Below are 27,825 nucleotides of genomic sequence, written 5' to 3' on the forward strand. Positions count from 1 at the left end.
GTCGAATGCCTACGAGGAAAGCTTGCAGAAATTACATTTCATTTCGTCCACATCTGTGTGCTATTAATTACAAGGGGCCTGGATGCATGCTTGAAAATGCATTACTGCTCTGAGCTGTCCCCTGAGGGCACTCACTAAATCCTTGGTGTTTCGAGTCAGACGTGATCACCCAAACGTGTTTTTTCGTGATTTTAACAATCATGGGTAGTTTAGATGGTTAGAGTAAGGTTAGAGTTAGGGTAAAGGTTTCGTAAGACCGAGCACCCTTGCATTTAAATCTGCTTCCGGGTTGCTGGATGCAATATTGTCACGCACGCCGCTTCCGCTAATGAACCTTATTTTAATGTGATTACCTGCACTAATACGTCATAGCAGCGTTTAAAAATTGCAGCCCCGCCCACATCACGAATGTGCTCTTGGCGGCACGATGACAGAGTGTTGTTAACCACCATCGCTTGACAGGAACTACTTGTACAGGAGCAGACGTCAAACAACAGACGTGACAAGATAGGGACTTTTATGTGGAAACAAATACAATCGCTGTGCATGATGCCTTGGGTTTGTTTATCAGCAATGTATCTGTTTCAATAATCTGAATGCTTATTTTTAGTTCGTAATCATCAACCCGATGGCCCTTATGCAATGACCCGATGCACGTGAGCATGTGAATCAAATAAATCAGGAAAATCACATTGAAATCCCGATGGAGCTATGTAGAAAAGATAAGCTCTGCAAATGGTACATTTGCGTAGTTCAAAGAGGATAAGTGTCTATTAATAGTGAAGTGAATTGGTGGTGTTCAGAAAGTTCGCAGAGGTTTGACCTCCATCATACGTCTGTAGTTGACGTTAACGACAAACTCGGTCAGGAACACCAACGATCTTGAAACACGTTTCTTATGTCAGCCAATGGCCACCATTAGCACACCACCAGTGAGATAAAACGCGCTCATGTTTTCCCTCACAAGTTTGTTAACAGTTTATGCGGTCAGTCACTACTCGTGCATAACTGCCTTAAGAGGTGTTGAGAGAATGGCATCCACTTTATATAGGCTACCTGTGCAGACCTGGCTGACTTCCATACATTCCAGTGTTGTCGTTTCCAAGCCCTGTATCCACACTTGTGCACACATACATGTGAAGGGTGTGATCTAGGCTATGTCATGGCCTCTGAAACACTGTCAGTTACCAACCCAGTTTAATCCATGTTTATCAAACCCTTCATCTTGATGTTAATCAAATTTAAAGGAGCCATTCTTTTGCTGTTTTGGGGACTTTGATTATGTTTTTGAGTGTTTAACAGTGGATGTTCATGTTTCTAAAAAAAAAAAACGCTTTATAGTTCACATATTTTAAGTCTATTGTTCACCGCTGTCCCTCTTCTCCCAAAACGACTGGATTTCTTCCGGTCTATATAAAGTCCCTCCTTCCGAAACGCTCTGATTGGTATAGCTGACCAGGTCTGTCGTGATTGGTTCCCCGCTTAGAGTGTGTTTGAAGATGTCCCACCCATACCATATCAGCGAGATTCCGCTTCTCAGGCTGTTGTGATTGGTCGGTCCCCCTCTCGGTGCACGTGTATTCATAAGCTTTGGCTTTTAGCAATAGGGCTGTCGCGATAACAGACGATAAATATCACGTGATTTATGCACAGCTTTTGAGTGAAGTACGGGAAAATGCTGCTGCATCCGAAAGCCAGAGGGCGCTCTCGTGCGGAAACTCCAATAACGCACTGCAGAAGAAGACCATAACACGTTCAAGAATCTAGGAAATGCCTATGGACATCTTTTTATCACTGTTACTCAAGCCTCATCAGGTATTTTTATGATAATAAAGTATATTTATAATGATCATGTTTGACGGGTGTTGCTTTTTCAAATGCTTATAAGCGACTCAAAGTCGCATTGCTAGATCGAGCAGCATTTCCTACTGATCCCAGAGCCGTTCTTCACGGACAAGCGCTACGCATTAAAAAAATATATCGACACATTGCATATCGCAGCCAGCTTGATTTCAATAGGATTTAGTGGTATCGCGATAAAGTATCGTGCAGCCCTCAGTTAAAAACATGCGGATCGATCGAAGTGTAACGGGGTCTGCTAGGGCATGCGCATTCTTCTTTGTTAGAGATCGCGATTTTTTCCTACTATGACGAGGGAAATGACACCGGACCGAATGGCGTCACCGGTTATATTAATTAAATAACAGAAGCGTTAGTTTTGCCTTTTTATATTGGACCGGAGTTGGATAATAAAACAAACAGATTGACTAGGAGACATTTGCAAGCAGGACTTCAAAGGACGTTTCATAGAAGTGTTTTAGAGGTATGCGCGCACACACACACACAATATCAGTGTATTGCACAGAACAGCTTTCACAGCCGATGTTAAAGTCATAAAAAAGCTGTTATCTGACCGTTGGTTATCTTAGAATGTGTGTAGCTGAATTCTTATTACCAGCTGTAGGACTGTGATGAAAGTGAAAGTCATTAAGCGCGCAGCTCAGTCAAGTGTTTACGATCTCTGATAACCAAACACTACTGCAGCGGCTCTTCCTCTTCTCTAAGTAAGGCCTCGCCCCTTTTTTGGCGTATTCCTTTGGGCGGAGGTTAATAAAAGCACTCGGAATAGTGACATCATGTACCCGGGAAGTAGAGGGCTGTAGTCCGATTCCAGCCGTTCTCTGTAGTCCTTGAAAAGCGAATTCTGTTAAAATATCTCGCTTGGCACTGAACTTTGAGCTTTATCATTTTGCAGGTATTATGTATGCTCTAACAGCAACATGACACTAATTAAAGGTTGAAAATGTTATCGTGGGGAATGGGACCTTTAAATGTAATGCAATATGACTACTTACTTATAAATAATAGTGAATCATGTACTGAGAGTTGGTTACTACTGCATAATGATCATCAGCAACTTATTTTATGATGATGACTGCACAGATATAGAGAATGTGAAGCTGAGGTCATGCCCTATGTTGCATTGCAGTCATCTTGGGAGGATCTTACTCCACTGCTATTATTGTACCGTTACTTGTTTTGTTTAATATATGGAGAAATCGAAAGTGAGAGAACCATGGGCTTTTCCTGAACGACACTGCGCAATGCTGTTGCAGTTTTTAACACAGCAAGACCGACCTACCATAGCTATCTTTCCTAATCAAACAAGAAAAACAAAACACTGCATTAAATGAACTAGCAGCGATCCTCCCAAGATGGCGGAACATTCAACATGGCATGACGTAGCTTCACATTCTCATATTCTGCTTGTTACGTGGCTACACATAAGAAAAAAATCACAGATGACATTTTTGATATATCTAAATTATTACTCTTAGACATCAATGAGACTAAATAGATAGCAAATGGACATTTTTGTCTCCCGCATCTCAGATATTTCTTTTAAGAAAAAGCCTACTGTAGAAATCTCACAAATGTCTCAATTAGAGATTTTTAAAGAGATTTCCACAATGTCACAAACTGAGCAAATCTCTCCATTGATTGCGTCCAAGCCTGCAATCAAAATTATTGAATATTTCAAGATTAACGCAACTATTTTTCAGCAGATTTACTTAAATCATCATTTTATCTATACCACCTACATTAATTTTACAGATCAAAACTCTTAATGCATTTTAACATTTGTCTAATTTTTTCTATTTTTATAACATTAGGAGAAACACCTGAGAATATGCTGATACCTAAAGGCAACACTAGAGAACTCCTAAGCAATAACAGTGTAACCTGTGAGCAATTTTTCTCTGGGTGCTTACTGATTAAGTCAATAAATGGGCATAAAATATTAATTTGAAATTCTTATTTGGTGATGAGAATGAGACTGTTGAGACAATAAACTATAGCTTAAATATACACTTTACCAGTCATTACGCAAAAATATTTGATGTCAAAATGCTGCACCAATGAGCATCAAGTAGTCCTGTAGGTGAAAAAAAGTGCACTTCCATAATGTACTTAAAGTGCTCTGTTTTCACACACTAATATGGTACTTAATATACTCAAAATTAATCTTTAGTATTTCTTAAAATAATCTTAAATCCATCTAAGTGTACTCAACTGTGCTATTTTGAGACACCATGTAAATGAACTAAAATATGCTTTTAACATACTATCTCTGTATTTATTTGTTGTACTTGAAGTAAACTTGAAAACACTATTATATGAAAGATGGGTTCAAGTGGTAACTGAATACATTTTTAAATACAGAGATAGTATGTTAAAAGTATATTTTAGTTCATTTTCATGGTGTTTCAAAATAGCACTGTTGAGTACACTTACATGGGTATAAGATTACTTAGATGGGTATATAGAAGAGTACTAATGATGTACACTCACCTAAAGGATTATTAGGAACACCTGTTCAATTTCTCATTAATGCAATTATCTAATCAACCAATCACATGGCAGTTGCTTCAATGCATTTAGGGGTGTGGTCCTGGTCAAGACAATCTCCTGAACTCCAAACTGAATGTCAGAATGGGAAAGAAAGGTGATTTAAGCAATTTTGAGCGTGGCATGGTTGTTGGTGCCAGACGGGCCGGTCTGAGTATTTCACAATCTGCTCAGTTACTGGGATTTTCACGCACAACCATTTCTAGGGTTTACAAAGAATGGTGTGAAAAGGGAAAAACATCCAGTATGCGGCAGTCCTGTGGGCGAAAATGCCTTGTTGATGCTAGAGGTCAGAGGAGAATGGGCCGACTGATTCAAGCTGATAGAAGAGCAACTTTGACTGAAATAACCACTCGTTACAACCGAGGTATGCAGCAAAGCATTTGTGAAGCCACAACACGCACAACCTTGAGGCAGATGGGCTACAACAGCAGAAGACCCCACCGGGTACCACTCATCTCCACTACAAATAGGAAAAAGAGGCTACAATTTGCACGAGCTCACCAAAATTGGACAGTTGAAGACTGGAAAAATGTTGCCTGGTCTGATGAGTCTCGATTTCTGTTGAGACATTCAAATGGTAGAGTCAGAATTTGGCGTAAACAGAATGAGAACATGGATCCATCATGCCTTGTTACCACTGTGCAGGCTGGTGGTGGTGGTGTAATGGTGTGGGGGATGTTTTCTTGGCACACTTTAGGCCCCTTAGTGCCAATTGGGCATCGTTTAAATGCCACGGCCTACCTGAGCATTGTTTCTGACCATGTCCATCCCTTTATGACCACCATGTACCCATCCTCTAATGGCTACTTCCAGCAGGATAATGCACCATGTCACAAAGCTCGAATCATTTCAAATTGGTTTCTTGAACATGACAATGAGTTCACTGTACTAGAATGGCCCCCACAGTCACCAGATCTCAACCCGATAGAACATCTTTGGGATGTGGTGGAACGGGAGCTTCGTGCCCTGGATGTGCATCCCACAAATCTCCATCAACTGCAAGATGCTATCCTATCAATATGGGCCAACATTTCTAAAGAATGCTTTCAGCACCTTGTTGAATCAATGCCACGTAGAATTAAGGCAGTTCTGAAGGCGAAAGGGGGTCAAACACCGTATTAGTATGGTGTTCCTAATAATCCTTTAGGTGAGTGTATATTTTTTGTATATTAAGTACCACATTAGTGTGTGAAAATAGAGCACTTTAAGAACATTATGGAAGTGCACTTTTTTTCTTCTGGGGTGAGCTGGGTAATAAAAACAGATGAAAACACTGAATCGGAAGACATTTGGAAATACTTACAATACGTACAAAACTTGCGAGATAATCTCCCAAACATTCCTATCGCTCACGCCAGTTACTTGGAGGCATTGAGTTAGGTTAATGAATTCTCTGAGGGTCTACAGGGTTGATATGAGTGTCAGAGCATGTTATCTCGCCGGTGTGCTAAAAATAGGCAGCGATCCGAGTTTACGCAATGGCTCTTTGCCATGTACAGGGGGTTTTAAAACTGCCGTCTCTCAACACCTCCGGCAGACTCGAAATGCCACACAGGCGAGATGAATTTAAAGCAAGCAGGGTTTAACTTTTCAATCTATAACAAAAAGAAAAAAGTATAAGAGATAATCATCAGATTTACACCACTCCAAACTTTGTGAGATGAATTTTAGACGTGTACATGTCTTGACATTCTTTGGAAAATGATTTGCTTTACGTGTAAGGGAATTCTTAGACTTGGATGCATTTCCTATGGAGACAAAGCTTCTGTTTTATAAACATATTCAGCCATTTGTGTAAATATGTCTATTATTAGTGCAGACCGAAGCTAACAGGAAATGCACCACCTAGATTACTTTTCAAAAGTGAGTTTCCAGAACTCCATGTCCTGCGGCAGCACGCCTCAAAATATCAGTTGCTTGGGTCAGATGCAAAGCGCATTTAGAAATGTGAATTTAAATGAAGTATACCGACGACCCTTGGTTGCCCTACACTTGCACGGAGGAAACCGATCTAGTACTAAAACGCAAACAAAGTGTCTTCAGTGATTGTAGTATTTCCATTTTAATCCCCCTGAAATGCCATACAGTATATACAGAAGAATCAAGATTCATAGTTTTAAAAACATTGGACCATTTTACAATATATCTACAATTTCATAATCACAGTTTCACTCACTATACAGTCAAGCAGAGCACGGATAAGAAAACAGAAACAGTATCATTTTTTCTCACCAGTTTCAATTCACCGTACACATACATACAGACATACATACAAGAGATCTTATCATAAATCATGACATTAAATAAATTATGTATAGAACATTGATAAATTATCAACAGATTAGAGTCTTCATTTTGATATTAAGGTAAATGCTTGTTTTTTTCTCTAAGCATTCCATAATTTCTTTCATACTTCATGACGGAATGTCTGCAGCGTGTTTGGGAACTGGGAGTCTCTGAACGTCGAAACAGCTGATATGACCTTGACAAGCTATTTTGCTGACTTTAGTATGCCAAGTTAATAACTCTTTATCACAGTGAATGGCTATGACTTCACTTTCAACAGGGAAAGGAGAAAGCCCAGAAGACCAGAGAACAGCACTGCAATGTTTGCAAGCCGAGTGAAATCTGCCAATCATTTGCACTGCTGCCTTCAACAAGCTTGTTACAAATTTAAGGTGAGCAAGGAAAATCCACCAGAGGCATCCAATGAGACGATTCTTCATCTTGAACCCTCACAAGGCGGAATGGAAGGAGAGCGCTGATGGCTCGGGCACAATTCAAAGGATTCAGCGTACCGTGTGGTTACATCACAGAGGGACTGAATGTTAACTGGGAACATTTGGGTGGGAGTTCGACGGGGAGAGCTGCAGCTTTGTAATTTTCAAATAAAAAAAAGAGGGCGGTAAAATTGCACTTTTGCCCTTTAGTATTTACAATGTCTTCTTCATTTCCCCGGGTTCTTACACTCATCTCTGTGGGGAGCGACAAAACAAGCAACAGCCTCTTTGAAAGCGGCATCAAAACTTCATACACATTAATAAAAAAGGAACGCTAAAAATAATCACAAGCTTGTTCCTGCAAAAAGCAAATAAGCAGAGGTAGAAGTGGATAAGCAGAGGAGAAATGAACAAAATAAAATATTTAACTGCAACTTAATCCAGATAGGAAAAAAATAAAACAGCAAAGCTTACTTAAGTCCAGCCCTAGACGTCTTGACATTTCTAAGATGTGGTTATGCATTCTATAGAACGTGTTCAGCTTCATGACATGTTTAATATGGGACAGAGGGAAAGTTGTATTTCTTGGCACGGCTCTTCTTGCTTAAGTGCTTTGCAAGGCCGGTGCAGAGATAATGTTATCTGGGTACAGCCGTAACCTAGCAGCGGTGCGAATGGGAAATGGTGCCCACACTCCTGGGTCAGAACCTGTGGCACTACACGCTCAGATCCTTCTCGTTACATAATACATTCATTAATTGGCACGTTCTTACGATGGATAAGAGAGAGCGGCGAGCAATGGCCATTAACCTGCGGTGCGGTGAATAGAAACAAAGATGCATTTTGTCCTTTGAAAGAGATGCAGAATTCAATGAGTTTAGCAGATCTCCATTAGTCCAGCACATTTTGTTAATCAAAAGGAGCCACATTTATAATAATATTCATTCACCAACCCAACTTTATACACTTCGGTCTTGGATTTAGGATTGTGCTCTGTTTTGGATAGAGCTTGGTGTGCACAAATGAGGTGGCTACATTGCACAGAGCTCCAAAAGAGATGCTAAGAGAGAATCAAACATCAGTCAGGTTAAGAAAAATAAAGGAAGGCTGGACGTTGGGCACGTTGAGAAACATGACGTAATTTCTTTTCTGATTCCATTCGTTTGCTGTAATAGTTCTCGGTGTGTGGCTCAGTTGAGTCCTAAGGACCGTGCCTCCAGTGTATCGTTCAGACCGAACTCAGTTCTGATTCAGAACCGGCTCGTCCCGCTGAACGTCTTATTTACGTTAATAACCTTCCCATCAGTGACATCACTTCCTCCCGGATTCCCCTGGCACCCTTTGTTGTTTAATTAGTCGTTCGATTTCTGAGCCCAGCGTCTGGAGATTCTCCTGTATCAAGAGACAAATCATATTATTTATTTTTCACCATGTACAAAGTCATTTTCCATCCCGCCGCAGTTTATTCTGGGACAGACAGCGTAAAAGCTGTAAACAGAGCTATATCTTATAGAACCAGCGAGTAAGCTAGGATAATCACGCAATTTCAGGCTGTTTTGCTTTGAAACGGTCTGATTTCCTGCTCGTCTCGGACTAAGGCTATAATCCTGCCATTGTGCTTTGAATGGAGCTCTCCGCCTTCCCGTTGCGACCTGTCCTCAAAACATACTTGATTAATTCCTCTGATCTCCCCGCTGATGTGCTCCATCGTAAAGGGAGAAAACCTCTGTCCCTGCTCTGACCTGAATCCAGTTCTCCAGCCGAGCGCTGGCCATTGCCAGCGTGGGAATTTGCCCACTAACACAGAGGTCATCCATCATCACTAAAACTGCTTTTCTTTCGATAGCCATCACCCTAAATCTCACGCAAATGCTTGTTTTCAATTCGACTTAGACACATCAACAAGCAGTCTGGCTATATATGGTCACACGAGATCGCATTCACGTGAATCATCGATGCAGATGTCATGCAGTCTGTGGTTTCATGTACACAAGTAAAACGAATAAATGATTTTTGGCAGTGAATGAAACGTATTGCTTCAGTTTCAAAAACGAATGCACGCTGAGACCTCTGGGTCCTTACTGTTCATGGTGACTCAGACGTACCTTCAGTGTGATGTTCTTGAGCAGCGTGTCCTCCAGCACCGCCTGCAGTTTGCGGTTAATTTCCAGCGAAAGGTCGAAGGTGAGGCCGCTGTCAGCGGGATGGGAGGTATATAGCGAAGCCATGATGCCTCCTCTCCGGCTGAGATTGGCTTTGTTAAAGTCCGAGGCTTCGGAAGACAGGGCTCCAGACTCTTCTCTCAGCACATAACTTTGAATAATCCTGCAAGAGACACACAGAGAGCATTAATTGCGGGCGTCATCACTGTCTCTATTTCCATTCCTTCTCTTTTGCTCTCGATTATAATTGTGCTTCACATTGGCACAGGTTGGAAGTTTTCACCCACTAAAATCTCAGACTGCCTGTCTCACAGGTTTCATTTTTACACGGCACAAATTTATGCGAAAAAGCACCATCGTTACGATTGCAAAAACGTAATTAGTTGGTAATTGGCTTTTTAATAGTTGATGAATATAATGAGTAATGCAATGAAAAACAGAACAGGCTTGATTATTGGCTTTCCATGAAAAAATAAATATAAGATCAAGTGCATAATTCCAATCACTGTGCATTACACCAAGAATGAAAAGTGTGCATGACAAGTGGACTAAGATCAACTATCTTGGATAAAAAAAGATTCACTTTCATATCAATGTAGGAATTTAATTCTGTTTGCTAGCCTTCTTAAAAAACAATCTTTATTCGTCAAAAATAGTCACAACGATTGACTGCATCTCACAGACCTAACTGGTTTAATCTAGTCTCGGTCTTATTTTGTATCAAAAGCCAGATAGAGATCTGTCAGACAAACCTCACAGAAAGTTTTAATAAAGTCAGTTGGAAACTCTTAAGAAAATTCACGCTATAAAAAGCGTAATTCAGCTTGAACTGTTTCCATTTGATCCGCAGCAGCAGACAGATGGAAATTTAAATGGAATTGCTGTCCATTTAATATGCACTACAGGAACAGAAAATGGGAAAGAAAAAAATACCTTGTGTGGTCTTCTACAAAGGATGATAGTAGTGATGAGCTTTTATCTTTCGATCTCAGCGCTATTTCAGTGACGCACAGCCCGAGTAACGGCAGAATTCGATTCTAATGGTTTCTTCAGACTGCGGCTCGAGACAAAGACATTAGAGGACATGAGACTAAGGCCCAATCCCAATTCTATTTTCTACCCCTTCGCCTACCCCTCGCCCCTTGAAACAATGTGGCAAGGGGAAGGGTTACAAATTTTCTGCTAAGAAATGGGACACCACTACTACACTGTTATACATCATCATACGTCATTGCTAGCTCCTAACGTTATGCATCAGAGGACATGCGCCGATGCACCGGGTATATGATATAAAAATATATTTTCTAATATCGTGCAATCAGTTCTGTCCGCTAGCAAACTTTAGCGATTTTTTTTGCAAACGTTAAAAGAGCATCACCGTAAATACAAACACAAGAATGTAACATACATAAAATGAAAATTGTCACAAAAAATCCTTATTAATGGCAAAAATTACTTACATTTATGGGTCTGCTTGCTCGAGTGAGCAGCCATGTTGGAAATTTCTCTTAGCCCTTCGTTTGAAGTGAGGTCCCGAAAAATCGTACCCCTACCCCTCCAACCAAAAGAGAATTGAGACACCCCTTCACGTGAACGCGCCAAACGGAGGGGTAAGGGAAAGGGGTAGAATTGGGCCTAAAGGTCTCTGTCTGAGACTGTCTGAGATTTCACTGCCTGGATATGTAACAAACATACTGTAAGGTGCGTCCCAAATCGCACACTTATGCACTATTCTACGCCATTTTGTAGTATTAATACTTTGAGTAGTGCGTTCACATTGAAAATGCTCAGAAAAAAAGAAGTGCACTTCAAGTACCCGGATGATGCACTTTTTCAACCAAAAATATGAAGTGTGGAACTGTGGACACTTCATGCACTCAACGGTCCCAGTTTCGCTTATGTAGCGGAAGGGAGGCGTGGCTATCAGACGCTGCTCGAGCAAAACTCCATTTAGTATTCCATTTGGGACGATACTACTCTTCTGAAATTCATACACTAGATGGTTGAGTGCATAGTGCATAGTTTAAGTGCATAGTGTATAGTACGTCATGTGGGACACAGTGATACACACTTTTAAAGATGGGACTATTTTATGTCGTGATGACTGGGAATGTCTAAAAGTGCTTACTGATCAGGGAAACAAGGAAGAAACTGGGATAATATTACATACTCTGTAATGAGCTGATGCTATTCCAACGACAAAAATGTACACATACCACTACACACAGACACACAACAGACAACCAAAAAAACAATCAACTTACCTTTTACTAAGTTTGGGGGTCAAAGTAGACCCAAACTCCATAATGGTAGTATTTAACAAAACGAAACAAAAACAAATGAAAATTCTGCATGCACGCAGCCGTGCACACAGGCAGATAATAAGATTAAACAGAGCCGGCCTCTGTTTTCAAGTGATAATCTGGTAAAATCCAAAGGCTTTCTAAATGCTTTCTAACTCATTCAGATTCTTAATATACCCCAATGCAATTCATTCGATTGTACCAAATTACTGTGGCTGCAATGCTAATTGTGAGAACGGCGGAATGATTAATATCATACGTTTTGTATGAATGACTGTTATCTTGAGCGTGGCCCAATTCTCACTGACAACATCAAGAGCAGATAGTGTGAAAAACAGACAGCGAGGTGTCAAGAACCCATTGGAAGTCTGACTGACATTCTATTTGTGTGCGTCGGTTCTAAAAGACTCTGTCTGTCACAAGACAAAATGTGAGTGCAATGTTTATTTCATAAGGATTGTGGATTTCTAACATCTTTACAACAGAGCCGCGAGCAAGTTTGAGGGGGTTTTACCTTTGAATCAGACAGTATTTCCACTTTTCATTCAAGGTGTGTAAATGTTGATAAAGAGAGACATAAAACGGCCCAAAATATACTCGGCTGTTTTTCCACCCAGGCTAGATTTTAACATTCTCTGGGAAAAATGTAAGTGGCACTTGCCCATGCAAAACTGTCCGTCACAATGCCACAGCCACACACAGTGCCTCTGTAAAGTGTCCAAATAAAGTCCAGTCTGAACAGAGCATTAAAAATCTGTCAAAGTACGTCCATCACATTTAAAAAAGTCAGTTTGCTTAGAAATGAAAAGCAGATCTCAACAAGTCAAGCAAGCAGCATCAAGTATCAAGCTCGCGCTGTATAAAGAGGACGCGCAGTTTCCGCAGCCCGTGTTGTTTTTCTTGTTTGATTAGGAAACATAACTATGGTAGGTCAATCTTGCTGTGTTAAAAACTGCAATAGTATTACGCAGAGTCGTTCAGGAAATCCCCTGGTTCTTTCACTTTCGATTTCTCCATGTATCAAACAAAACAAGTAACGGTACATATCAAAACAATAATAGCAGTGTAATATGATCCTCCCAAGATGGCGGCACTACTACAACATAGGGTGTGACGTCAGCTTCACAGTCTCTATAGGGCGATGCCCTCGTCCATCGTGATATTGTCCTATGCCAATTTGGTAGACATCACCCAACCCTACAACCTACTAACAATATTAGGGATGTAACGATTCACCGTGAGCCGGTTGAAAATCGGTTATAATGAGTGACGATTCAAATCGGTTGAGGTGTGAACTGAATTGCAATACATTTTTTGAACAGCAGGGGCCGCTATTTTCACTGCAAATCTAAACGTGGACATGCTGATATTTCTTAAATGCAAAAAAATCCAAGAAAAGCTCAGACAGTATTAGTTTGTTTATATTAAAGAGACTTTTTCTATTATTAATTTGTTATAAAATTGCAGTTTAGTTTTGTTATTTGAAATAAAACATTATTTTATTATACAAAGAAACGTGAAGCATTTAAGATATTAATGCAAGGGAAGTTGTTCATTTCTAATTTGTTTCGATTCATTTTGTAAAAATAAATCGTGAATAAATCGCATCGTGAGATCAGAATCGTGACTCGCATTGCATCGTGAGCTGAGTGAATCGTTACATCCCTAAACAATATCAATAATTTATGCATCACTACTATCCAATAAAAACAATCACACGCAAATCTAATGATGCCTTCTATCAATTTATTAACATCACAGTACATTTGCCGCTAACTGCCCTTGAGGAGTGTGTATTACATTAATCTCTGTTGAGAACTGCGGAAAAGCTCAGCTAGGTGCAGTGACTGCAGTCATGAAGAAAATATCATTACATCAAGGTAACACTATTAAATCAACCTCAGATTCACGCTGTAATAAACGTGAAAGATACACCGGGCTGAACGAACCTTGATATGTGCTCTAATGTCATGTGACCGTAAAATAAATACAAATAAAACCCATGCAAATCGTTAAACGCAAGTAAGCGTTCCGCTGTCGAAAAATTAACATATTTGGACTTGCTGAAGAAGCTCTGCTGTGCGTAATGGCTACAGATTAGCTAAGCGGGCTAAATTAAGAATGTCTTCAGTGGGATGTGTCTTTGATTAGAACTAATGAATGTGGGTTAGTGCAGGTGGATCGATTCAAAGCCTATCATTAATCAAGAGAGATGGGACAGAGACAGAACCAGCTATTCTCTCCTGAGTCGTGGCAGGATCCCAACATAAATGATTGATCTGATTTACAATCACAATGCACTTTATCCTCCATTTGCTTTGTTTTGTCTTTCCGGCTTTGGAAACGTGCACCAGCGGCTCGATTCTGCGTCTATGGAGGTGCGTATGAATATGGATCGGACATCATTAGCAACCTCATTGACGCATCAGTCCTTGCTGTCGGAAGCATAGGTTAGCTCAGCGCGTGTGAAAGAGACAGATAAACGTCTGCCAGATCACCGAATGAATGTCAGAGTTACAAGGTAAAACTGTCAGACAGGAAGTAAAAAAAATGGGAAAAAAATAACAAAACAAGGAAAAGGAGAATGCAAGGGAGGTACAACGACCTGCCAAACTGAACCAGTCATACTGTGTTGGATGAGTCAGAGAGGAGAGAGAGCTAGGATAAATTCACACAACCATGAGCTTAGTGCTACTTTACAGTGACCCCAAAAAGTATTTAGACACTCTTGGACAATCAAGTCATGCATATTATTATTCATTTGTACCATATGACCTCTATTTTGTGTCCTTAATCATATTTTATATATATACTGTATATATACAGTATATTATATATACAGTATATATAAAAATCATCACTTATACAACTTAAAGCTTTTTTCAATTGTCAAATGAAGTGGTTTCTGGTGTTATTGCTGGTCCAAAAGGGTCCTTCGCATTTCTGTTTTTTCTCATTCACTCACTTTGTCTTTTTCCTGATCTCCTCCACCAGCTGTTTAATGTGATCCTCCATGAATTCAATCTTCTCGTTCTTGCGTGCGTGTGCTTTCTGCAGCCGCACAATGCGCTCCACCAGCACAGCTTTGTCCACCTCAGGGAAGCTGTCCACCACCACCACAGATGAACCGGACTGATTCTCTGGAGACCGATCATCCATACTGCTGCCGCGTGCGTTCAGAGAGCCTAAAAGAGAAAGAGGGAGAGATTTAAGCCATTGTGCAGGTCACACAATGAAGACACAGTCGCACAATCAGGACAATATAACCTACTATCAGACACACAAATACACAAAGATGCAGTGAGACTCGGGAAAAATAAAGAAGCAGGATTTAAAAAACGTTTTGGATTCATGACAAATAAATTCTTATCGACATTAGTTTAGTAAAAAATAATAATTTCGATAACCACAAAAAAAATGTGATTTATCACATTTTTAATAGCAGAAATTTACAAAAATGTAAATGCTATAGTTTTGTTAAAGCACATATAAAGTACAAGTTGTTTGGTAAAAACTGTGTAACTGTCCCTTGCTAACTTGGTGGTTTATTTTTTATTATTTATTTTCTAGTAATCGTTACTGTACCACAAACACTGTTGATATAGGTTAATTCATACAAAACCTAAAGCATTCATTCAAAAACTGAATAACTGAAATAATCTATATATATGTATACCATATACTGTTTATATATAATGCTTTTCAAAGTTTTTTCAGTAATTTATTTCTATAATACACAAATAAACCTTATAGTTGGTCTTTTAAAGAACACACAGCACTAAATTACATCAAGTTGCTTACGTGCGTTATTGCATTATGCTAAAGATATTGAAAGAAATATTATGTAAGATACATTTAAAACAATATAATGACAACTGAGGGAATATAACATTTTGAAGTTTAATGTTGGGCATTTAAAAGCAAATGTGTGAGTTATAAGATTTGGAGACCTCATTTACAATATTACCAAACTAGGCTATACAGTAGTGAGGTGAAGATGAAAGCAAGAGAGTCACTTTCCGCATCTTTAATAAGGTGTTAAACAGATGTACCTGAGGAACTAGAGCGACTGCCCATACTGCTGCCTTCTCGATCACAACCTCCATTCTCCACCTGCTCCAGCTTCTTACGAGCTACACAAGGACACAAACACACAATGAGCTCATTAGACACACACACACACAACTGGCATCAACAGACACCTTAGCGTCGGTAATGAGCCAATGTCTGAGTGCTTGCATCACTCAAAGCCTCATTCAGCGCTGCCCCTGCTGGAGGGCATCTGACCCTGCATAAACGCCCACCCAGCGGACACATCGGCACCGTTTGTCAAACGTGCGGGATTAGGAAGGTTTATGTTTAAGTGTGGACCTTGAGAAAAACATTGAAGATCACGGTGACCCAAAAGGGACGAAGAAAAATAGACGTTTAAAAATACCTTCACATACTGTACACGCCTCCTGACACTAAAGAGAGTCCCATGGCGCATGTTCTGTCTCCCGCCCTTCTCTCTCTCCTCTCAAAGAGAGGCTGTATAACAGCCTGGCGTGACCTAACCTAGCATCTCCTGTGGCAACAGGCAGGCACAGATACATAAACTCAATCTGTCTGTGCTGAAAGTCAATCTGCCCCACAGAGAGCGTCAATATGGCTTGATAATTACTAACAGTGCCAGTGGGCTCCGGGGAGCGTGGCGAAGTAACTCACCGGGATCCTATTAAAATAACAAATCGAATTCTAGTTAAGATGTGCATACGCACTGAGGTGAAAAATGATACAAGACCCCTTTTCAGAATTGTCATGGCCTTACGATTTGTTACCTTTTCTGTCTTCATTCTGCTTTGAAAAGATTTACGTCAATGGTTTTCAATGGGTGGGTCTGTTCTGACAGCAGGAGAAAAAATATTCTAAATGCAAATAATGTAGTGCATTGTTATTGATTTTCAGCAAATAAGCTTTAGAGAAAAAGGTAAATATTCTATCTAGATTTTTTGTTAATGATTTCAAAAGCCAAACGTCGGCTCGAACTCATCAGCACTTTGGCACAAATTCACGTGTCACTTGGTAGTAGCACGCTATGTTAGATAGATGCCAACATGGACAGGTTGTGTGACATGCCCTCACCCTTCTGAAACATAAACAAATGACGTGAGATAAAATATGACACAACTGTTGGGCAACTCACATTTCTGCTGTTGATGCATTTAGAAAACGGCCCATTTTTCTATTCAGCCAATCATACAAATATTTTTGCATATTGTTGGGTCAATACATTTCTTCTTAAAATGTGAAAATTTAAACAAATGTTAGACTTGAAATGAAATTCAGTTTTCTTGGATGATACATTTTTCATTGTTGCACCATGTAAAATGTGGGTCCAAAAAACCATTAGAGACTGCAGAAAAACTGGATCGAAGATCTTGTTGCATCTTTTTCTATAGACAAGCACCTAAAATATTGTATGTTTTGTCAAATTTGTTTTTATTAAAACAAATACAAAAACATCAACTTCATGTTATGGAGAGTTATGATGCTGTGATTAGAAGAACTGACCCTGCGTCAGCTGCTTAGTGAGGTCTTTGATGTTGGCTGCCTGTTTTCTCTTCTGTGTGACTAGGTCGTCTCGCAGCTCCTCCACACGCGTCTTCAGTTGCGACATCTCGGCCTGCAGCGATGTTCTCTCTGTCTGCAGCACGTGCACCTCCTCCTGCCTCTGCTGCTCCTCCTTCTTCAGTCTGTCTGTCTGAAAGCATACACGCAATACTTCACATTCGTTTTTTGTGCCTGGTACCTTTGTAAACTTCAATGTGTTGTGTTATAATAAATGAATTGGACCAGAGAATGAAAAAGCTAGGCAGCTGTGTCCAGCATACTCAGGAACTCATTTAAAACCACTGAAAAGCATCACATGTGAATTGCCCATAAAATTGGTTGACTACCGTTTAACTATGAATTTTGAATACTTTGGCAATGTAACTCACAAAGTTATCTTACCATCTCTGCGAGGGATCTCTCCGTGTCCTCTAGTTTGCCCTTCAGTTCTCTGGAACTGTTGGTTAGTCTGTCCAGCTGAGCCTGTAAGCTGTTGCTCTCTGACTGCAGCTGAGCATTTTTACTGGTCAGCTTTTCAGTGAAGCCCAGAAGCTCTGCCTCTCTCATTCTGCTGCCCTCGATGTCCCTCTGCAGGTCAGTGATCTGAAAGTTAAGGTTCTCCAGCTCCTCCCGCAAGGACGCGATCTCCTCCTCATCCCTGAAAGAGACACATGGATGTCAGACATGAGAGGAAATACTCTTGTTATTTGTTAATTAATGAGAAAACGTCTGATTTATGAATGAATCGTTCTTTTAAATTTGAGCATTTTTAAAGCGGGGGTAACATGCTATTTCATGCATTCTGACTTTCTGTGTTAAACGTGCTGGCTTCTCATGCTTAACATGGTCAACTTGTCAAAAAACAAGGTGGACGTATGACGTAGTATTTCTGTGCTCGATACACTCCCCCAGGGTTCGTATAGGTTTCAGAACATTTCTGCATAATGCAAACAAAACAAAAATGAAACTTTTGTCATGAATTACTTACTCTCTAGTTGTTTCAAACCTGTTTAAATTTCTTTCTTTGGTTGAAAACAGAGAAAGATATTTGGACGAATGCTTGTAACCAAACAGTTCTTGTACCCCACTTACTGCCAAAGTAGGAAAAATAACAATGCAGTCAAAAGTGCCCCAGAACTGTTTGCTGTTTGTCCTACATTCTTCAAAATATCTTCTTTTGTGTCCAACAGAACAACAAAAAAAGTAATTTTCCTACTATGGTAGTCAATGGTGGCCAAGAACTGTTTGGTTACAAGCATTCCTCCAAAAACCGTTCTCTGTGTTCATCAGAACAAAGAATTTCATACAGATCTGGAACAACTCGAAGGCGAGTAAATTATGACAGATTTTCATTTTTGGGTGAACTGTCCCTTTAATAAACCCCACAAGGTGATCAGGACCCTGATGCAGAGGGACTGTCGCCAGGATGAACGGATAATTTTACAGCGTTGCCATAAACTACGATTGCTCAGTGTTGTCTGACCACCCAATGCCACAGCCGTCCAATCAGAATCAAGTATTCCAGAGGACCGGGTTTTATAATAAAAATGAGAGAACGCGGCTGACTGACACGTTTATGTGGCCACCCGAAATGAAATCAGAGCAGTCCCTATGAGACGAGAGCAGAGATATGAATTATTCTGTCAGCGCCGTAGGAGCTCGTGTGATCATGCTGCAGTGGATTCGCAGCCACCTGCTGATCCAGCATCAGCAGGGTTCACAGACCGCCGTGAGATCACTCAAGGTCATGTGGCTTTTATTGACGTTCCTCCATGTTCAGCAGAAGCACTGATCCACGGCCAAACGAACAGTCAAGGGGTGGATAGTCTCAGTGAGGAATTCAGGACATGTCATGCAAACGAGGTGTGTAGTGTTGTCTGGGTTATAATCGACCTTAATCAAAGTAGACAGCATATTTAAACGGATGCGAACAAAAAAAGGACAAAAGTACACTTGAGTTGTGTAGCTTGGAGTCCAACTTTAAGCAGGTGTCCTTTGTGAATTTTCAAATGACAAAAAAATAGGGACAGAGCAATCGCTGGGAGAAAAAAACATAGGGCCCTGAACAAAATGTTTACATATATTGTAAATTAAAATATAGTGTCTTACTTCAACTAAGTTGTTGTACTGTATTTCTAGTTTGATGTAGTTGGATGAATAATGGGAAGATATGGTTTAGTGATAAGCTGTCGTTCCCACCTCTGGTGCTGCTCCTCTAGTGTAGTGATGGCGGCAAGTTTTTCTCTTTGGTTCTGAATCTCAGTCTTCTGTCTGTTAATGATCTCTCTGTATTTACAAAGTTCGTCTTCCCAGCGAGGCCTTTCCTCCTCCAGACACTTAACCTAAAAGCCAGAGTTACAATCAGAATGTTGTACACGCACGCAAACCATTTCACAGTTATTTATAGAAACCGTTCTCACCTTGGTTCGCAGCGTGGTGAGTTCGTCCATGCCTTCTTTAAAAGTCCTCTTCAGATCCTCCAACTCTTTAATCTTCACTTTGTGCATCTGCCAATCAAACCGCAGCACGATCAAAACCTCTTGTTCTCACATAGCCATTATTCATTCTGTCATTGCAATCAGCAGAGGAAGCCTGCCAGGCAACACTGCGTTAATAATGCTAATGAGAAAGCAAATGCTAATACCGCTGTCTCTTGCACGGCGATGACTCATTGATAAGGGAGCGTGTGCTCTCATTGTCGGCCTCAGGTATTAATGACGCTCGGTGAATGGAGGCTTGTTCGCTCATAAATAATTTGAAAAGGGATGGCCAAGCGCCACACACAACAAACTCCAAGGCCAACGGCGTATCTCTGAGCAGCAGAGGCAGAAAGAAGCTTGAACCGAAGATGTATGATGTGTAACATAAACAAACATCAGCACCCAAAAGCTGTAAAATCGACTCTGTTTGTGGCAGAGACACATTACTGAAAAATGAATGTGGAATTGATGCCGCCGGGCTGTTTTGAATATTGTTGTTCTATTTTGTGTTCTTAAAATAGACTTTAAAGATCATCTCCTTAGGGGGATTTGGGTCAAAAACTGTAATCAGATTTTTGGCACATACTTAAGTCAGCAGAAACGGCTGAAATTTTACAAACCCAATCCAAATCACAAAATGGTCTCAAATGAAATGAAAACCATAATGCCTGTATACACATTTGTCGCTTATGCCTGACTCTGAGATGTCAAAGTTCTACTTTTCTGTTAGAAATAACAGATATAAATTACACTTTGACCTAATAACTAAAAATAAAATAAAAAATGGATTTCTGTGCCATATTAAGAACAATTAAAGAAGTGCAACTGCACCTCTAGCTGGTCAGTCTGCTCCTGTTTTTGCTTCTGCAGCTCTCCTTTGGTCTCCCGCAATTTTGTGTCCAACTCATTTGATTTAATCTCCTCGGATTCCTGTAGCAAACACAGCATGTTGCAGAAAAGAATAAGAAGTGTTGCCCAAACTCACAAACACAACATTAGCCCATAATGTAAGCAAGCTGTCTAGTGAAAATCATAAAATATTACAAAATGCACCACTTTTAACATTTATGATTCATAGTTGCTCCAGCCCTAAACAACATAATACCTTTTGGTTTCTAAAAACAGTACAAATTCTTCACATATGCTCCCTCTAGCGGACATTATTGTCACATCTTATTTCAAATAAACAGCACCTGGTATGTTCGGATCATGTCCTGGCAGTTTTTGCGAATCTGTTCAGTCTCCTCCTTCGCTTGAGTCAGCTTGGCGGTTGTTTCCCTCAGCTTGTCTTTTGTTTCCTGTTATTGGAAAAACAGCATTTTAATAAAGTAGCTGACGTCAGCAAACACTTTCAATATCTCAAAACTTCAGTTAAATAAAACTGTTATTTTGATGTCTTCATGTAACTGATGTTGTGCCATGAACTTAGTTCCGTTTCTATGGAAATTAACCTCTCTCTTCCTTATGATAACAAGCCCTATTCACAATAAACAGAGTTTGTGTAATTCACAATGTTCTCCGCTTTACCTTATGAGCATCTGTTTCGCTCTTCAGTTTGTTCTGGGCCCACTTTACTTTAATGACATGAGAGTTGATTTCTTCCTTCACTTTCTCAAGTTCACGACACAATCTTGCCACCTCGTTCTCCTACAGGAGCGATTGAGAAAAAGAAAAAAGAACTTCTAGGCATACTGTATAATCAGCCTGGTGTTATGATGGCTCTATAAATGATGTTTCAACGTAAACTGTATTTTATGTGTGACCTTGGCGTCATAAAGCTGCTGTAACCGTCCTTTCTCCTGGGCCAGTGTGTTTCCCCGTCGGGCCTGTTTGTCTACTTCGGCTGTGGCCTCGCGAAGCTTCTTCTCCAGCTGTTCCTTCTCCCTGCGCAGGTCCAGCGCCTCCTTCTCTCCGCGAACATACTTCATCACCATCGTCTCCTTCTCCTGCCGTGCCTCCTCGCATTTCTTATTGACCTGCGGAGATTAGAGAACGTGTTTGTAAGCGGGTATTTTTTCTTACTTCTTACCCAAGTGATCGAAAGGCCCTCTGCACACATCTTGTGTAAGTTAGAAGTACTGTATGGAGATAATGTTTATGACTCTGAAGGTTAAGGTCTAAACATATAAACCTAAGTCTAGACTATTCTGTGGAAAAAGAGGGAAAGTGAAGCCCTCACACTTGACTGAGATGGCTACATGAGAGCACGGGGCTGTTTGAACAAGTCCTGCCAATCTAAACACAGCCCTCTTTTTACACTTTGTTCAAATCCCTCATGACATCAGTCCTCAATATCTTAAATCTAATACCACTTCCATTTGTGTGGTACAAAATATGACAAAGATGAATGGGTCCACAGCATCCAAAAGACAAATGATGGATGAAAGCACACGCTGACCCTCCTTCACTTTCTGCATCACCGCATGTGATTTCATTTAAGAGGTATTAGACTAATACCTGTCTAAAGGAAATTTAGCCACCACTCATACAGAGCTTTGTTTGGAAGCAGGGGGCACTGTTTCCATGGTGATGACCTCTCACCTGTTCAAGTCGACAGGCCATGTCCCTCTGCATCTGCTGGATTGCATTTTTAGCAGCCTGATCCTGGTGAACCAGTTTGTCCTTGGCATCTATCAGTTCCTTCGCGAGTTCCTCCACACGGCTTTCAAACTGGTTAAACAAGACAGGCGATCGGTTAAACACGCTAACATCTTTGTGGTTAAATGTCACAGCTGCGGTAACCGTAAACGCGGCAGGAGCAGATCTGAAATACAGCAGCTGATCAAAGACAGAGAGAGACAAGTGTCTGCACAGCAAGCAAGTGCACTATAAATACAATAACCTGTATAACACTTCATCTTCATATAATCTTAAAGGGAAATGATATTTTTTGTCATCATTTACTCACCCTCGTGTTGTTCCAAAACTGTATTAATTCTTAGTTCTGTTGAACACAAAAGAAGATATTTTGAAGAATGTGGGAAACTAAATCGTTCTGGGGTACTATTGACTACCATAGAAGCTTTTTTCTGTACTATGGTATTCAATAGTGCCCCAGAATTGTTTGGTTACAAAACAGTTTTCCAAATATCTTTCACGTAGTGTTTAGCAGAACAACTTTACACAGGTTTGGAACAACATGATTGTGAGTAAATGATGACAAAATGTTCATTTTTGGGTGAACTATCCCTTCAAGTTTATAAAAATGAATTCAGAGTAAAGTGATGGTGATATTATGTTCTCCTTAAGCAACAAGGGCTCCATTCAGACAGACTGTGTCTGTCTACAGCTCTGGTTCTCGCACCGATGTGTAGAAACTGAGTGTTACGTTTCCTTCACAGTGCTGCTAGTACTGAATGAACCTAAAGCTCAACGCCAGGCTTGCAAGGTTTGATTCTAAAGAAAGCCTTTCTCTGTGTGACTTCTGACAGGAAACCGAGATGACAAATCGCGCACAATGGTTTCACGTCATTACCGCAACGCATATTACGGTCTCTACGGGCTGCTGTTTGATCTGTGCTCTTACTCTTTATGAGCGGGGGCTCTTTTTTGCTCGGCCTGGGGCGCTCGCAAACAAACCTGCTTTTCTAGTATCAGCTGCGGGGCAAACAAGTGCTCTCAAATCAATGCACTGGGCACAGAGATGGCCATTCAGATCCTGCAAATGTCATTTAAATTACAAATAATGTAATTGAGCTAAACAGCTCCAAATCTGGATACAACTCCAAATGTCAAACAGAGAAATGTTTACTAGTGCCATGGTAACATCAGGCTATGACGTGTGGATACATCTGCGCATTACTATTGGACAATACGAGATAGCTCAAACAAAACAAATTGTCGAAATGTACTCTTTACTTGTATCGTTTATTTTCAGGTAGAACCGTATCTTAAAGGACCAGAACAAAGCTTCCATTACCTTTTTTATTGTGCCGATTTGTTGTTTCTCTGTCTCCATCTTCTTCTTGAGCTCCTCCCTCATGTTGTCTTTCTCAGAGCAGATGCCCAGAATCAGCTCCTGATGTTTCTTCTTTTCATCCAGCAACCTGACAATAACAGTAACCACTAACAGTCACTACAAATTGCACAGCACCATTATACTGTAACTATTACACACGTGTTATACTGTCAGAAAATCCTTCTGTTGTGTCCATCTGTAACAACAACTGTGATGCTTTCCAATAAAGCATCAGGCATCAATATATGTCATAATTTAGCAGGAACCATCTGAGATGAGCAAAGGAAACAGGTTCCTATGTAAGCCAACCAGATGCCCTTGTGGAAATGAATAAAGCCAGAACAGCAGGAGATTTGACAGAAGTAGGACTAAGATGGACCTCGGTGTGAAATGCAAGTCTGCTTGGGTAATGGATGATGTAATTAACTACATGATGGATAAAAACTGTTTGACACTATATGAGTCAGTGGATGAATAAGATCTTCACCCATGAGACTGACAAGATCCAATAAATAAAAAATAAATAATGCAACCGTAGTAATTTATCTATTTATGCTTTATATATTTACCTTGGCACCTCATTGCCCATTCTTATTTAAAGTTCATAAGGTCAACAAGACTAATTTTATGTTCCGCACACTGGTTATGAAAATAAACTGTAATTGTAATACATATATACTGTATATAATGATTGACCATGTCCGACTAGCATCAATGGACTATAACCTCAGCTCTGTTTTACATTTCTATTTATCAACAACCTACCTCTTGATGGCTTTCTCCTGTTGGGAGTATTTGTATTGCACACACTTCTCGAATAAACCCTTGGAGTTCTGGTCCTTAGGCAGGCCGTTGGGTGGACTTAACAGTTCATCCTCCAACTCATCCAGCAAAGACTCCTGCGACAGAGATCTCTGGATCTCAGACATTAGTTTCCGACTGCAGTCCGTGTCGTATGGGTTTATATCCGAGTTTTGAGGTAATGAATTTTTGGAGACCACATTGGCAATAACGGGAGGTTTCTCCTCCTGCAGAGCTGGGGGATCCTGTGTGGGAGTCAAATGAGTTCTGTGATTTGTGTCTTGAGATTCTGTTGGCCCATTGGAAGAATGACTCTGAACTGAAGAATCTGCTACTACTGTAACCAAACAGGTGGGTGAAAAATCATTTGTGTCATTCAGAACAGAGGGAGAGGATTCGCTGACCTCATTATGGGTCACGTCCTCCGTTACTGTATCTGCTGCTGGCTCCTCTGGTCCAGAACGTTGCGACGACCCTGCAGCACTGTCGTGGAGAGCTGGCGGTGTCCTGGAATCATCAATAGAGGCTGTTCCACTGTCACAGCTAGTGTTCCCATCTCCATGTGCATCATCTCCACCTGCAGTTTGCTGGATGTTCAAGTGCATGTCAGGTCTCTGATGTTCTTTGTCGACACTATCTGAAGACAGAGCAGCGTCCAGCTCAAGACTGTCCAGCTCAGCATCCTCTTCGTGTTCTTTTAAAACGGGTTCACCTCCTTTGCTGATGACATCAGAGGAACCTTTTGGAACCTCGGTGACCTCTGAACTTTGGGTGGGGTCGGAGGCAGGGTTCTCTTCTCTTTGACAGTCTGATGGCTCCATGCTCTCCTTCAGTTCAGTACTGGCCTAAAACAACATAAAACACTTTAACAGGTAGGTCACATGTATCTTGGACTCAAAATACAGTACAGTGTTTTAAATGATCAGATTTCCTTATGGGACTGGAAACAGTGAATCCACTGTACAATTTTCAGTCAACTTGACGTACCTGCTGTCGGGACACCACGATTACCAAAACCAGTCGTAGTTTACGGTTTAATAGCAACTGTTAGCGCACGTATTTTCATGGTGTGGTACTCCATCCCACAACCAGGACACTGCTCTCCTTGCATTGAGAGGCAGTGCTGTGTTGCCAGTTATTGTGAAACTAAGGTGGCTCGCCCTTCTCACACCCAATGAATGTGTTTGATACGTCATTGTATCAGAATTCAGTAGCTTACTGCATTCCCACCTAAATACTCATAGATGATACAGGCCATGCTTTAGGTTCACAATAGGAAATACTACTCGACATTCAGGAAAGGACACTGATAGTGTGATTCACTGTGTTTAAGTGAAACTGGAGCAGAATCCCATCCAGCAGGATATTCAAGTGTATGTTACAAATACTATAAATAAATATAAATATAAATGGTGCCGAGAGTGTGAGAAAGTTTGAGAGAGAAAGCAATGAACTTTGGCCCAAGCACCTTGTGCAAAGATAAGACTGATCTGTATTACTGTATGTCTTAAAGGAAATGAAGAGGAACAACCATAATCAATTTATTAATTGGCAATTTTGAGATTTCAGTACCGCATATGAAGTGAACCATGTGTCGATTTCAAAATCGACCTTCTTCTAAAGCCTTCTTAATAAAAAGGAGATTTCTGTTTTTATTTATTTCATTTAATGCATGTAAAAATCGCATTATATTGTATTACTGTATGTTTACTGGTCATCTTGCCACCTTGTTCTATAGTTATTATTAGCAATGGAAAAACACATTTGTCGACAACCAGATACAATTTCCCATACTTAAAGCAACAATTATTTTTATGTACTTAATAACATTATCTTGAAAGGAAATGAAAGCAGTACAGTTCATGGAACAAAACTGTTGCAGTAGGAAAGCAAGCTGCCAATACCTCAAACTTTGAATTTTTTTTAAGGTCAGCACATTCCTGTTCCTCTCTCAAAGCAGACATTCTGACATTCAGCACCAAACTGACAATTAAAATAGTTTACTCACTGACATTCAGTGAAATACTTATGACACCCTATCACACTTGTTTTGGGTAGACCTGTTACAGCTATGTACACAACAGCTTTTGACTCACACTAAAGAGTGAAGCAATTTTCTATCTAGATTCATTTCCTTCTGTCTTTCTTATCTCTGTTTTACTTGAAACTTTCTTGAATCTTCAGTCTCACACATAAACATATCTACATGTACGTCTACACTGCAAAAAATGACTTTCTTACTTAGTCTTTTTTTCTTGTTTTCCAGTAAAAATGTCTCAAAATTCTTGATTCAAGATGCAGTTTCTTGATGAGCAAAATAATCTTGAATTAAGGTTTACCTTTTTCTCAGTCACTCAATTCAAGATTATTTTTCTTACCCCAATGGCAGATTTATTTGCTTGTTTTAAGCACAAATTCACTATTCATATTTTATTACTAAAAACGAGACTTATTTTCTTAGGTCAGTTTGCTCATCAGGAAAATGCATCTTGATTCAAGAATTTTTAGACATTTTTACTGCAAAACAAGAAAAAAAGACTAAGTAAGAAAGTCATTTTTTGCAGTGTATGTTCTTCGGGAGGGAGGGGGCAGGACGGTTTTCAGCCCACAATAACAACCATCGAACGACATATTTCATATACAAATGCACAAAACTGTTATTTAAACTAAAATCAAAGAGTGTTGTTGGAAAATGAAAGCTGAAATGGTTAGTAAACTGTTAATCTCACAGTAATAATCTCAGTGACAGATACTGCTGCACCCACACAGGTGCAGTTAGCTTTAGCACACCGGCTAACCTGTCCACATCTATCAGAATTTACGTGTTTACGAAAAAATATCAGCTTTGTCCGCTTGCGTTGAAACTCCTACATTATTAATATAAGCAATTACACAAAAGTATATTATTTAAATGTATAATGACACACAAATAAACACAAAAGACCTATGTGGTGCTCCAGTGGTTAACTCAGGCTAATCTGCTCAATTTTACAGCCAACACCGTTTACAACAGAACATTTAACTTGTTTTGACGGTATGAGAGTACGTTTCATATATTTTTAATTATACTATCAGTATATGACAATTATACTACAAATATATCAGCCATCTGCCTTTAAGTTCACCCAGACTGCATTTACCTAGCTTGACGGGTATTTAAACACACAAGCGCTTTTATAGTTAGACTTTTAAACATGGTTTAAAATATTCACTTACCCGTTATGTTAAATCCATTTAAAATGCGATTTACTAGCTACCGTATGATACAGTGAGTGTCAACTTTGTATTTGTGATCTCTTAAGTCACTCTGAGGTGACACATCAACAATATGGCCCCGTCCGATAGCGTCGAAACAAAAACCCAAGACTGCAGTCGGTTATTGGAGATGCAGGATCA

At 40.1% G+C, this 27,825-nt stretch overlaps 1 protein-coding gene across 2 annotated transcripts; it reads right to left on the reverse strand.

Moving 5' to 3' along the window:
• Positions 1–6,452: 6,452 nt before the first annotated feature.
• On the reverse strand, positions 6,453–27,775 carry ccdc186 (coiled-coil domain-containing protein 186). 2 transcript variants are annotated; one of them, XM_057358750.1, is made up of 17 exons: positions 27,646–27,775; positions 24,834–25,274; positions 24,394–24,674; positions 23,590–23,716; positions 22,212–22,340; positions 21,434–21,646; positions 21,198–21,317; positions 20,864–20,968; positions 20,502–20,600; positions 19,611–19,697; positions 19,390–19,532; positions 17,593–17,848; positions 17,152–17,341; positions 15,651–15,731; positions 14,564–14,783; positions 9,239–9,458; positions 6,453–8,525 (listed from the first exon to the last, which is right to left on the reverse strand). In XM_057358750.1, exons 2-17 carry the CDS (start codon positions 25,248–25,250, stop codon positions 8,445–8,447), a joined length of 2,769 nt encoding a protein of 922 aa, XP_057214733.1. In that variant the 5' UTR covers positions 25,251–25,274; positions 27,646–27,775; the 3' UTR covers positions 6,453–8,444. The 2 variants fall into 2 exon arrangements, with proteins under 2 accessions (XP_057214733.1, XP_057214731.1); XM_057358748.1 differs by having other exon boundaries at positions 24,394–25,274.
• Between the last annotated feature and the right edge of the window lie 50 nt (positions 27,776–27,825).

The sequence above is a fragment of the Triplophysa rosa genome, linkage group LG18 (genome assembly GCF_024868665.1).
Source record: "Triplophysa rosa linkage group LG18, Trosa_1v2, whole genome shotgun sequence".
Classification (NCBI taxonomy): domain Eukaryota; kingdom Metazoa; phylum Chordata; class Actinopteri; order Cypriniformes; family Nemacheilidae; genus Triplophysa; species Triplophysa rosa.